This window comes from Ascidia mentula, chromosome 2 (genome assembly GCF_947561715.1).
Source record: "Ascidia mentula chromosome 2, kaAscMent1.1, whole genome shotgun sequence".
In the NCBI taxonomy this organism is placed as follows: Eukaryota; Metazoa; Chordata; class Ascidiacea; order Phlebobranchia; family Ascidiidae; genus Ascidia; species Ascidia mentula.
Genome location: NC_138567.1, coordinates 7,102,115 through 7,116,221, shown reverse-complemented (window position 1 = coordinate 7,116,221; position 14,107 = coordinate 7,102,115). Strand labels below are relative to the sequence as shown.

Here is a 14,107-nt window from a genome sequence, read left to right as displayed (position 1 = left end):
ATAAAACAATTTAAACACTACAAAGGCGTGGTATGACGAATAGCATATGGTACATGCAAATTAGCGCTTGGGCAAGAGGAGTAGCATCTTATGACACACGAGGCACAAAGATGGTCGTTGACATTGTGTTGTGTATGGTTTTAATTGCGGCTTTTGCAACATGTATATTTGCCTGCTTCAGTAGGTCCTGTTGTTAAAAATTATGAGGCGACGTGGGGTTGGAGCCAGTGCTGTAACTAAAAAGAAGATCGAAAGTGCACGGTTCAAGGAACGTGGAAATGAATTGGCAGCACAGCAACTGGAACAACTAAGCAAGCAACTTGAAACCTTCCATACCAACTTAGAAGAGTTTGCTGGAAAGCATAAAAATGTATGTACATACACCTAAACATGCAAATTAAATGTTTTTATTTGTTGTGTTGCTATAGCACTATAGGTATGCATAAATACATATATACTCCTTAATATTATCAGCAGAGTAACATTTTAGTTACATATCTATAGGTATATATAAGGATTGCGCAAATGTGTAGCCTACACCGATGAAAAAACAATAAACAACACCGGATCGGCTTTACTCAGCTACTGTGTAGCCTACATGTATTCTAAATTTGATAACATATAAAGATCCTAAATTTTTTGTAACTTTTGTGTTTGTTCTAGGAAATTAAAAAGGATCCTCAGTTTCGACATCAATTTCAACAAATGTGTGCTTCAATTGGTGTAAGTATCCCTCAAAAAACATCTCATTTAACTGACATTATGTCTGTATTCTGGAATGGGGCTCACAACTGAATATTTTCCTGCATACAGGTAGACCCTCTGGCATCTGGTAAAGGCTTTTGGTCAGAAATGCTTGGTGTTGGTGACTTTTACTATGAGCTTGGCGTACAAGCAGTTGAAATATGTATTGCAACCAGATCGCAGAATGGTGGAATTTTGACCATGGATGAACTGCATAAAAGGTTCATTGGAGAGCTTTGTGTTTGCCAAAAATGGTTTTTGCAAAGTGTAGTACACTTATTGGTCTACAAATTAGTTCAGCCATATTAAACTCCAAAAACAATGATTAAGATCGAAAATATGGTACAAAAATTATTAATGTCAACCAAATCACGATGATATACATTGTACTTGCTTTATTATTGAAACACAGGCTTATGAAGTCTCGTGGGAAATATGGTCAGGACATAACCACTGACGATGTCAAGATGGCAATTAAAAAGTTGAAGATTCTTGGCACAGGATTTGCTTTGTTAGGGTCAGGCAAAAAACAGATTATTCAATCCGTGCCTGGGGAGCTTAATATGGACCACACAGCGATATTGGATCTGGCACAACAGGTGAGTACAATTCTACCAAATACCGAAAATACTGTAAAGTGTCAAAGCATGCGTCATTACTAACCCTGTCCACCCTTTTGAGCTGTAATAACATTTGACTTTGTCACACATTCGTCGAATAAAGTTTTTAAACAGTCAGTCTGACAAAAAAATTGCACCAGTAACTACAGACTTTGCAATCATTTTTTCTGGCTTGTTAAGAATAATGGCGAAGTGTCGGCTTCCCAAGTCGAATCGTCTCTTTCCTGGTCTCCCGAACGAACAGAACAAGTCCTCAACCACTTGATCCACGAGGGCATGGCATGGTTGGACGACCAAGCGAAAGATCACCAAAGGCGCTACTGGTTTCCTGCACTATTTTACTCGGAACGAAAACTAAAAACATGACCAAGTCTTTTCCGTAGTCATAGCTGTTGGTTTTGATATTCTCTATATCGTTTCCCTTGCACTGGCCTATGTTGGATTGTGCAATGTTTCTACGTAAATACACCACTGAACACCTGAAATGCACACAGTTGTCAGGTTCCATTGTCACTTTTCAGATTGCCATAATTGAACTTTGGCATTTTTTATTGCAGAACATGACAACATTTTTTGTAAACTCCAATTTAAACACGTACGCAAGTGTGGTGGTCCTGTCGTTTATTCACCAAGTTTGTGTCTCGTAATTTAAAGTTGTGAATAAAGGTCGTTTTCTGCATGTATGGACTAAACTCTTTCGCGTAAAGTTCTAGTCGTTGCTGGGTGTGGCTTAAACACTGCTACATTGCACTTGCATTTCTATCTTGGCTTCACAACAAACCATCCTAATTTGCAACCGTGTTGCAATGCACACTGACTGACTTTCTGGTCAAAATACCTCTCGAATCATGGCACGAACCTAACGAAATCCCCAGAGAATTAAGTTTTTGTTAATGGGGGCAAGTTGAGCAACGTGACATCGTACGCTGTAATTGGCTCTGAAATCTATACATTTCCACCCTAATGACTTGGTTTGGGACTCAAAACAATTGACATTCGGATTTGTTTTTAAAACTGATCGATGAAGTTTCTTTTTGAAGATGGAGTCTTTTTGCTTGGTTCGTGATTAATCTTATCTTCGCAAGCAACACCCTTGTGACGTCACACGATATTCCAATATAGACTTACTGGTATATACTCTTTCAGACAAGTTAGCAGGTATAGTTTGTATCGATATAATGTTTGTACAAATCTCCAGTTGCGATTGTCTGCTAAAATTCAATACTCACATCACGGACAATAAAAAACTTTAAAACACTTAAAAAAGCGGTGGACACTTTCAGCAAGGTTGTATGAAACAGCATGAAAAGTATTTACCAAGTGCAGCGTTTGGTCCATCATACTTAGTAGCCTATAGCAACTGAGTAAACGCACATTTTTGTAAAATAATTTCTTGGTATAAGACAAAGTTTAACGTATAGCATTTTATGCTGTTATCTAAAACGTGTGTTAACAAAACATATTTTGTTGCCCAACGTACATATGCAAAAAAACAATCCTAATTATGCAAGTGTCACCTTACAAAGCATGAGCACCATAAGACAATGAAAACAGTGCAGAAAAATACATGACAAGTTTGAGGAATCTTCACAAAGTTTTCGTTTAACGACGCCAGGATGTAAAGTTGTCGTCCCATGCCTTTTAAGCAAACACAAAGTTAAAGATTGTCAATACAAGAGAAGCAAAGAGAAGCAAATGTGGGACGACGACCGTGTTTGAAGAGTTGCACCGGTCTGTAAAAAACATCAACTGATCATACACAGGTTAGTTACCTCCCTGTACACGACTGATAGTGATACACAAAATATCGTTTGGTTTAGGAAATTACTGAAGCAGGCCCTACCGAAAGTAGTAAACACAACAGTTGTTCAGGTCAGAGACTCATGGCCCTAGGCAAAACAAGGTTCTGCTTTGTGGTACGTGACAATTATACCGATCAAATTATGCAAAGCATGTGTCAGGTGTCAATAGTTAACTAGTATGAATTGTAACTTCTAAGCTCAAACCTATAGTTTATATTTCAAATCAAATACCTACATGAAGACCAATTTTATGGCAGTATTCCATTTTCAAAACCCCCTTTTAGATCCCATAAGAATCAATCAGAACCCAAAGTAAGCCAGCTGCTGATAAGCACCCTTAAAGGCCATACGTTTGCTATTTGTTATGCACACATGTTTTCTACGATACAAGACGAGAAACGTTTGCTGGACATACTTGTGACAACAGATACCAACCTGTTTCGCAATAGCACGTTGAGGTTACGGTGTCAGACTGACATCCAGGAGAAACGGCCAAACTGCTACAGCCTCGCGAAACGGACGTTGCAAGACCTTCATAACAATAAAACAGTTTTAGGGACTCCTAACTAACCATTATCGGTCCTGTTGGTCCTGTGGGTTTTGTATGTTTGTTAAAACACATTCAGAACTAAAATATCCAATGTTGAATCCCTCTGGTAATTTCACCAAAACATTATGCCTGTTTTATAAAATTACAACGCTTCGGCAGGGCACAATTTTCGGCAAATGACGTATTGTATCGATTGGTAAATTTGAAGGGACATTCGCTGTCGCCTCTATAACAGACAGACTGTGTCCCTCCAAATCTGTTTTTTGTTTGAATTAAAGTTTTCGAAATGTGGTCAGATGTGTCCACATACCACAACCCTCATGAAATATTCACGACATAGAATTGAACAAACGCTAATTACCAGAAAGTGTGGCTGTTGTCTTCGAACAACTCGTTGTGGAAGTCGAACATTCCTGCAACAGCGACGCGTCGACAACTGGTCCTTCGCACATTGGGTCTTGGTTTGTCGTTGAATCGTATGTACACACGTAGCACTGCAGTGCTGAACCTAAACGAAAAAAACGCTCGGAATTCTTGTTGCGTTTTGACTTTAAACGCCACAAGACATACAGTGGTAGTTAAATTAATCTGTACTGGCTCTTCACTACAACAAATCATCTTACAATATCTGCAGTTGGGGGTTACTTACAAGATAAACAGTGTAACGTGAGAATGAGAAGTCCCGTCGCAATCTTCATTTCCATTCGTTGGTTTGTACACAAAAGTATAGAAACAGTTTATAGACTCGTATACTTGTTGTACGCCTGTACCTCGGACAAAAACAATCTGTCAAAAGGAACACGTGAAGAAAATTAGTTCCTCTTTTCAGCGCGTACCAAAACTCGAAAAAATGTTCCTCCCTGTTTCAACCTATGCCGGTCTGAACCAGCGAACGATGGAACTCAACTGAATTCGAACACGACGCGGTGGCTGAGAAAGGCTCGTCGAGCCACTAAATTCAATTGATCGTGGTTGACGCGAACGCGTGCTTCTGTGCACCGGACAATGGATCTACGTTAGCATCTCGACAACGCGCTTTCTTCCCCTATAGTACCGTTGTATCCAGTAATCGAATGGCAGAGAGCCTTCTCCAAACACGAGCGATTCCGCCTGATGGTCACGGATGAGTAAACAACCACACACGGCGCACGATGATATAATGTTTCCAAACTCAGCATTGTACAAATTCGACTTAGTATTGTACAAATTATTTTGGGATCCGCAAGCGTAAATTTCTCCTTCGTGCCCCGTAACCAATATCAGCTTTAAACACGCCGAGTTTGGTTATTTTCCAAAACAAACACCTTCCGTAACCAACCAGACCGTAAAACCACATTAATTGACTTGTATATTGAAGGTAAATAATGCGTACAATCACCACAAATACAATTTGACCTCTGGGACACTAGCACTATTTATTTTTACTCAAACATTTTTCTCTTTGACAAGTGGTAAAAAAACAAAACTAAAAGCTTTTACCCAAACTGACAGGAACGTATGTACAGTTGGTCACTAGCAACGTCAGTATACAACTTGGCACATTTGTACACAGGAAAAAAATCATCTACACCCTTGACAGAGCATAATAACTGGCACACCGAATATGATAGCTGCGACCGCTACAATTTTCAAGGCGAAGTAAGGGTCCGTAGCTTCTGTTGTTGCGTCAGTGGCGTTGATGCTACCTGCGAGCTGGCTGTCTGTGCTGTTGCTTTCCTCTGGGGAAGCCGTGACCACATTTTCGGCGCTGGTAGGGTAGGTTTCATTACCTGTTGGCTGCGTCGTTTGCTCTGTGGCGACTTCGGCGTTATCGCCTGACAGAGTCTCTGTTGAATTGGTTGGTGGCTCTAGGTAAGGACTCGTACCCGATGGCGTAGAAGCGTTAGGTGCCGTGAACATGTCAGTTTCGTTATTAGTCTGCGTTGGAAAGTTGCTGAACCATTGATCTTGACTGGGCGTTTCAACTCTTTCTTCTCCTTCAGTGGAGTTGTTTGTTTGGTTGCTGTTATCGTATGGAATAAAAGCTTCGGGATAAAATGGCGTCACATCGTAGGATGGCTCAACAACGGTGCTGTTCTCTGTCGGCGTTGATTCAGCATCAGTATTAAGAGGTGCCGATGTACTGTTCGTTTCCGGCGTTTCAGTTGCTGTTGAACTTGTGTCTTGTGTCGCGTTTCTTTCTGCCGTAGATTGCGGAGAATCTGTACTATTGGAAGGTATGCCTGTAGTTGCTGTTGAATTGGCTGAAGTGGTGTTCAACACAGGCGGTTCAGTGCTCGTCGTTGTGTTTGTTGTTCCAGCGGTACTAGAATTGTTTCCACTGTCCTCGAAGCTGTTGTAAGTGTTGCATCCGTCTAAACACAGTATTATGTTTTATTACGTTGGATGGTTTGAATAAATATTGTCGATTAAAGCCAAACCTTGCAAGAGCAAAAAAAGTAAAAAGCAATTGCTACACCTTCCTGTATGAGGTTGTCCAATCAGAGACCCTTAAATTTATTAATTGATGGAATTCTTTGAAAACACAAACAGAGAAGGTAACAAAATAGCATCATAATCTGAGAACATAATCTACACGCAATTGTAAACTAAAGGGTCGAAGGTCGGCAAAAAGTTTTGTTGAAAGACCACACACAAGAGCGCCACTATATCTCATTTCAGCTAACAGACTCACCTTTCGAACACCAGCAGATTTTCTCGCCATTCCATTCCTTGCATCCTGATGCTTCATCTTCTTCTCCAAAGTAACATGCTCTTCTAATGATATACGAGCTATTTGTCCGGGGAACTAAAAACGCGATTTTTTTGTTAATTCATTCGCATAAACATAAGACATGAAGGCATTATGTTTTGTTATAGTTCTATAAAAGGTGGATGGATCGAATATTTTACAGGCAGATTGTGCGTGTTACACTTTATATTTCATAAAAAAATAGATTTTTCGGGTTACTTTAAAGATACACACAAGTGTAACCTACTATGCGACTGAAAGTGGCACATCGATTTTCGAAGGGAAAGCATTCTCCCAAATGGGTCTCGTTGACGTCTGGTCCCATGCAGTCAGCAGAACTGTGATCACTTGAATTGAATTGACACATGTAGCATTGAAGAGGTTTATCTAAAAACAACGATATCGACCCATATATACGCCTTCATTTCTTGTTTTCTTTCACAATCCACGCATTCGAACAAAATGCATTTAAACAACACGCTGCAGGACGTTTATTTTCAACTAAGCTACATATTTTCCCTATGCCCTAACATAAACGCATTCTGGGTTTCAAATATGAAAGGCTCGTTCAATATATTCTAACCTGATAACTCCGTGTTAACCCTTTCATTTGGTCGGCTCTCCAGCGGCGGCATTTCCAATGGAGTTTCATTTACATCCGAGTTTACTTGGGGATCAGTTTGTGTTGCATTGGGCGTGGATTCACGAGTTGGTTGGGTGGTTGTGGATTCAGTTGGTTGGGTGGTCGTGGATTCTGTGGGTTGGGTGGTCGTGGAGTCAGATGGTTGGGTGGTCGTGGATTCAGTTGGTTGGGTGGTCGTGGATTCCGTTGGTAGGGTGGTTGTGGATTCAGTTGGTTGGGTGGTCGTGGATTCTGTGGGTTGGGTGGTCGTTGGTGCTGTTGGTGATTGGCTGGTCGTGTTTTCTGGAGTTGCTTGGGTGGTCGTGGATTCAGTTGGTTGGGTGGTCGTGGATTCAGATGGTTGGGTGGTCGTGGATTCAGTTGGTTGGGTGGTCGTGGATTCTGTTGGTTGGGTGGTCGTGGATTCTGTTGGTTTGGTGGTCGTGGATTCAGTTGGTTGGGTGGTCGTGGATTCAGTTGGTTGGGTGGTCGTGGATTCAGTTGGTTGGGTGGTCGTGGATTCTGTTGGTTGGGTGGTCGTGGATTCTGTTGGTTGGGTGGTCGTGGATTCAGTTGGTTGGGTGGTCGTGGATTCAGTTGGTTGGGTGGTCGTGGATTCAGTTGGTTGGGTGGTCGTGGATTCAGTTGGTTGGGTGGTCGTGGATTCTGTGGGTTGGGTGGTCGTTGGTGATGTTGGTGATTGGCTGGTCGTGTTTTCTGGAGTTGCTTGGGTGGTGGTAGTTACAGTCGTTTCCGGAGCAACTTCGGAAGTATTTTTACCTTGCTCCAGGTTACTATATGTGTTGCATCCATCTTAAATACAATATTGTGATTTTAATTGTTCAATTATAAACACATTTACGTTGGCTTCCATATCCTACTATGTTAGCTGCGACAAATTTACCTCCTGAACACCAGCAGACGGTTTCACCATTTTCCTCCGTGCAACCAGATTCCTCATCACTGTAATAACATTCTCGACTGATATAGAATGAACTTCCAGACTCTGCAACTGAAATCAATGTAAGTTTCAACAAAGCGCAAAATTTATTTTCCAAACGTGACGACATTTAAAGCACAGTAATAACATGGAGAAAAAGCTAAGCAAGCACTGTCGAAATTTAATCTACCTTACATGAGGAAACTGTGAATGATTTAAAAATATTATTTTCAGTTATTTACCTCCAACAGGAGTTCTCGTAACGCATCGATTTTCGTGCCACATGCATTCCTGTAGAAGTGTTTCATTAACATCTGGGCCTGTGCAGCCTTGTGAGTCTCCAACAATTGGATCAAACAAACATCGGTAGCAGCGAATTGTTTGTTCTAAAAAATATCTTTATTTCTATTTTTATATCTTACAGTTTTTAATTACATGTTTGCTCCATCTAACACGCCTAACTGTCTAATAGTAACACCAAACTAATTGCATCATGACGTAATTTAACGACAAACAATTTAAACGGTAGCGTTTAAATCTGTACCTTCGTCATCGTCTTCATCATAGTCATTGTCCTCCACATCACCCTCGTCGCCTTGGTTGGGATTTTCCGTGGAGGGTGTAGCTGTTGAGTTTGTGGGTGTCGTGGTTGTGTTCAACTGAGTACCCTGGCCTGGTTCTTCTGCTGCTTCCATTCTTTCTGTTCCCGTTTCTTAAATCAACATGTAAAAATTAAATAGATTACGTAAAATTTTATCTATCCTTTCTTGCATGTCTTCACTTTTGTTATATTTATCACCTGCAATAAGAATAAAATTCTATTTGTCGACAACACCGAATCATCGTATCAATAAGAATTCTACCTGTTGAATCGATGGGGTTTTGGTTTGAGTTTTGCTGACTCTCCTGCTGTGGTGGCATTTCAAGTGGAGTCTCACTCGCTTCAGGTTCGTTTTGCGTCGTGGGCGTGGGCTGGACATTCGTAGGTTCGGTCAAGTTGTCAGTGAGAGTTTGATGAGCTTCTGGCGACAAATTGTTGTCAATATTCGTAGCATTAGCTGTGTTTGCGCTGTTATTTCCATCCGTATTGACGGTTGGGTCGCTATTGTTCGACTCTTCCACGGCAGTGGTTGCGTTTGTTGGCGATGGATAGGTTGCAGCTTCAGTTGCATTCGGAGCAGTTTCGGAAGCATTTCTACTGCGTTCCAGGTTGCTGTATGTATTACACCCATCTGAAAACACGAATTTTCAACATTGAAACTAAGAGTACATGACCAAAACTTACAACAACATTATGAAATCGAGTTTAAACTTTTCTGTAATGTTTCAAGTATCCCACAGACAAACTTACTTCCTGAACACCAGCAGACGGTTTCACCATTTTCCTCCGTGCAACCAGATTCCTCATCACTGTAGTAACATTCTCGGCTGATATAGAATGAACTTCCAGACTCGGCAACTGAAATCAATCCAACAACATGCAAAATTTTTCAAATGAGACGAAACTTAGCAGAATAAAAACATCCAATAAATACTAAGCAATCACCAGCAGCTTCATTTGGTCTACCTTACATTAGGAAACTGGAGTTTTTGTGATTGATTAAAAAATATTATTTTCAGTTATTTACCTCCAACAGGGGTTCTCGTAACGCATCGATTCTCGTGCCACATGCATTCCTGTAGAAGTGTTTCATTTACATCTGGGCCTGTGCAGCCTTGTGAGTCTCCAACATTTGGATCAAACAAACATCGGTAGCAGCGAAGTGGTTGGTCTTAAAAATAAATCACCAATTTCGTTTTTGAAACTGTATGTTTTTTTAAGGACTTGACGGCTTTTTCGAAAAGATCGAACTATCTAACTGTGATTACTAAACTAATTGCACCTTGCTTTATTGATGGGACAAACAATTTAAACTGTAGTATATTACGTGAATATGCACCTTCGTCTTCATAATAATCACCATTTTCTTCTTGGTTAGGATTTTCCGTAAAGGGTGTAATTGTTGAGTTTATGGGTGTAGTGGTTGCGTTTAGCAAGGTATTCTGACCTGTTTTTTCTGGTTCTTCTGACAAGGTATTCTGACCTGTTTTTTCTGCATTTTCAACGGACTCAGTGTTGTTAACATTTTGAGGCATATCATCTACGGTTGTGACATTAACAGGCGACGGGTCTGGTAAAAATGGTTGTGATTGTGTGTCATTGGTTCCCATAGGAACTGGACGTGATTCGCCATTCCTTGGTGTGGGTTCAAGAGGCAATGAATCCTCTGTTGCCGTTTCGTTTATTGGTGTTTGTTGAATTGAGAATGGTTCCTCTGTTGCCGTTTCGTTTGTTGGTGTTTGTTGAATTGGGAATGGTTCCTCTGTTGCCGTTTCGTTTAATGGTGTCGATTGAGTGGGGAATGGTTCCTCTGTTGCCGTTTCGTTTGTTGGTGTCGGTTGAATTGGGAATGGTTCCTCTGTTGCCGTTTCGTTTGTTGGTGTCGGTTGAATTGGGAATGGTTCCTCTGTTGCCGTTTCGTTTGTTGGTGTTTGTTGAATTGGGAATGGTTCCTCTGTTGCCGTTTCGTTTATTGGTGTCGGTTGAGTGGGGAATGGTTCCTCTGTTGCCGTTTCGTTTATTGGTGTTTGTTGAATTGAGAATGGTTCCTCTGTTGCCGTTTCGTTTGTTGGTGTTTGTTGAATTGGGAATGGTTCCTCTGTTGCCGTTTCGTTTATTGGTGTCGGTTGAGTGGGGAATGGTTCCTCTGTTGCCGTTTCGTTTAATAGTGTCGGTTGAGTGGGGAATGGTTCCTCTGTTGCCGTTTCGTTTGTTGGTGTCGGTTGAATTGGGAATGGTTCCTCTGTTGCCGTTTCGTTTCTTGGTGTCGGTTGAATTGGGAATGGTTCCTCTGTTGCCGTTTCGTTTATTGGTGTTTGTTGAATTGGGAATGGTTCCTCTGTTGCCGTTTCGTTTAATGGTGTCGGTTGAGTGGGGAATGGTTCCTCTGTTGCCGTTGCGTTTGTTGGTGTCGGTTGAATTGAGAATGGTTCCTCTGTTGCCGTTTCGTTCATTGGTATCGGTTGAATTGGGAATGGTTCCTCTGTTGCCGTTTCGTTTATTGGTGTTTGTTGAATTGGGAATGGTTCCTCTGTTGCCGTTTCGTTTAATGGTGTCGGTTGAGTGGGGAATGGCTCCTCTGTTGCCGTTTCGTTTGTTGGTGTCGGTTGAATTGGGAATGGTTCCTCTGTTGCCGTTTCGTTTATTGGTGTTTGTTGAATTGGGAATGGTTCCTCTGTTGCCGTTTCGTTTATTGGTGTCGGTTGAGTGGGGAATGGTTCCTCTGTTGCCGTTTCGTTTAATGGTGTCGGTTGAATTGGAAATGGTTCCTCTGTTGCCGTTTCGTTTATTGGTGTTTGTTGAATTGAGAATGGTTCCTCTGTTGCTGTTTCGTTTATTGGTGTCGGTTGAATTGGAAATGGTTCCTCTGTTGCCGTTTCGTTTAATGGTGTCGGTTGAATTGGAAATGGTTCCTCTGTTGCCGTTTCGTTTAATGGTGTCGGTTGAATTGGAAATGGTTCCTCTGTTGCCGTTTCGTTTATTGGTGTTTGTTGAATTGAGAATGGTTCCTCTGTTGCCGTTTCGTTTATTGGTGTCGGTTGAATTGGAAATGGTTCCTCTGTTGCCGTTTCGTTCATTGGTGTCGGTTGAATTGGAAATGGTTCCACTGTTGCCGTTTTGTTTATTGGTGTTTGTTGGATTGGGGATATTTCCTCTGTTGCTGAGCCATTTAAGAACGTTTCATTTGTAGATCTCTCTTCAGGCTCAGTTTCTGCTTGCGAGCTTGGCGATGAAAAGTTTCGAAAATTGTCGAAACCGTTGCAGCCGTCTAAAAAGATTTACAATCAGACGTTTTCGCCTGCTCTATCACATACCATACACGCCTAAAGGTGCGTTGGTTTATGTTCAAACAATTACCCGAGTCACACCAACACCTCACAAATGATCCAGATGGAGTTTTTCTGCAGCCCTCTGCAGTATTTGCTTTGCCACAGTACCGATTGATAGATGTAACGGATCCATTCTCTGCAAATATATTTCTCTGCATTAAATTAATATTGATGCTTAACACCAAGAGTTCAGACCTCGAATAATACAATACCACATTTATGTAACACATTTTTTCAACACATTCAATGCAGTTCTTAGTTAGTCAATATTTGTAGTTTATGTACGACACTCATAAGATCTTCCCGAAACTATAACTTTTTTTATTTGCACAATATATTTTGGATGGAATCATTTTTTCCTATGTTTTTCACAAAATATTGTAATGATGATGTAACTCGTTGTTTTGCGGGTAAGTTATTTTTCAAAAATCAACTTGCATCAGGCCGATGGCTATAGTATTTAACAAGTCTGCCTAAAATTATAAAAAAACGTATAATTACCGTTAAAAGTTTTTTCCGATATGCATTTCAAATTGCATTCCATCAAATACTGATCATCAAGGCAGTTTTCAAATGGCATGGTTGATGCGTTGTATTGACAAATGTGGCAAACAATGGCCATTCCTGGGGGACAAGAGGAACTGTGTGACGGCCTTGGTACCGTCATGAAATGTTAATAAATAACTCACCTTGTTTGGAAATCATTAGTAACAGGCAGACAATCCAACCACAGTTCTTGTGGAATTCCATTTTGTCTCGGAATAATAACAACTCTAATTATTAGGACTGTGTACAATCAGTGGACAGTTTTCTTCGTAACACTAAAATGTTATAATTAACTTAAATTACTTTTTTAAATTAACCATAGAATCGCGGATATATATCTGCTGTTCACCACATGCAACCTATCTATGTAATCGGAACACTCAAATGATAACACCACGTAAACAATATGCTTATGTTTTAGTGAATACTTGACGCTCCTTAAACTAACGACGCATTAAATGGATTTAAATGCAAAATAAAGTATATTTTAAAAATGTATGTGCCAGTTTGAAGTAACTGATTTTAATTATCTCTACGCGGCTTCGCAAATAGTACAGTGCAAAAATAAGCTTTTTACGGCAACTCCCATCAAATATCTATGTTAAAGTTCAAATATTAAAATTAAATAATCGCCAAACGTCGAACTTGCTGCTGAAGTTTTACAAAAACTGTTCACCAATCGTTTTTCAAGCTCGCCGAGTTGTTTGTGCTTTGTGAGACCAAGAATAAATAAAAATTTTGGCCCCTCTCCAGATTTTGGGCAGCCTACCTCATACAGATACATAGTTTGCTTAAAAATTCAACTGTCTGGCTTTGATTACGAACCCAACTGTATTTGTCTAAAATCGATTCTGTAATAATCTTAACACGACGGAAATAAAGTAAAATAGACTGCTGCGTTAAACGCCCATTACCCAGGTACGAATGAGCATTTTGGTGTTGGGTGTTTCACGTTGGCACGGACCTCAATGGCTCTCAATTACGCACATAGGACGTTCATAAAACAACAAGCTGTATTGAAGTGCACGGAGAATGTTCCTGCATGATACTTGTGTAGTGTGATGTCATGCATTGATGTCAACCGCGGGTTGTTGTTACGGCTTTTTGTCTGTGCATTGCGCAACCAACCAAAGGACTGGTCATATTTTTTTTTTTTTTTTGTGGTCGATTGTTGCAACATTTCAACAAAAGTTGGCAAAATACGGCGTTCTGTTGACATTGTCGTTTTTTAGCAGACAACAAAGTTGCAAACTATTTTCTTGCCCTTTACACCAACACGAAAACAAGCAACACACAGCAATGTTATGATTCCCGTTCTGTTAAGTTCTGATGGTAGGAAAACACAGAACAGAAAGTGGTCACGATTTGTTTGCCGCAACTGGAGTTTGTGGAAAATAGGAACAGCAAGCGCAAATGACACATGTGATGGATGTTTTGATAGTTGCGATGGAATTTTGGTTATAAGTGTTTTTGGCGGCTTGGCCATACTTTCATTAAATTTGTTATTTTGGCATATCCGGGTCTGTTTTTTTGGTATGGAAGTCGAGTGCCTTAATCTATGTTTCCTACCGTGCATATTGGTAGACTCACTTTATTATCGACCATTTTTATAAACATTACCA

The 14,107-nt window shown here is 40.5% G+C and overlaps 2 protein-coding genes across 2 annotated transcripts; one reads left to right on the top strand and one right to left on the bottom strand.

The window, feature by feature from the left end:
- The first annotated feature begins 29 nt into the window (after positions 1 to 29).
- Positions 30 to 2,397, top strand: LOC145890693 (vacuolar-sorting protein SNF8-like). Its single transcript, XM_082981828.1, has 5 exons — positions 30 to 370; positions 664 to 723; positions 814 to 965; positions 1,157 to 1,343; positions 1,545 to 2,397. The coding sequence occupies exons 1-5, from the start codon at positions 203 to 205 to the stop codon at positions 1,728 to 1,730; spliced, it is 753 nt and encodes a 250-aa protein (XP_082837954.1). The 5' UTR covers positions 30 to 202; the 3' UTR covers positions 1,731 to 2,397.
- A 126-nt stretch (positions 2,398 to 2,523) lies between these two features.
- On the bottom strand, positions 2,524 to 4,609 carry LOC145890694 (uncharacterized). Its single transcript, XM_082981829.1, has 4 exons — positions 4,366 to 4,609; positions 4,078 to 4,224; positions 3,602 to 3,697; positions 2,524 to 3,097 (listed from the first exon to the last, which is right to left on the bottom strand). Exons 1-4 carry the CDS (start codon positions 4,418 to 4,420, stop codon positions 3,006 to 3,008), a joined length of 390 nt encoding a protein of 129 aa, XP_082837955.1. The 5' UTR covers positions 4,421 to 4,609; the 3' UTR covers positions 2,524 to 3,005.
- Between the last annotated feature and the right edge of the window lie 9,498 nt (positions 4,610 to 14,107).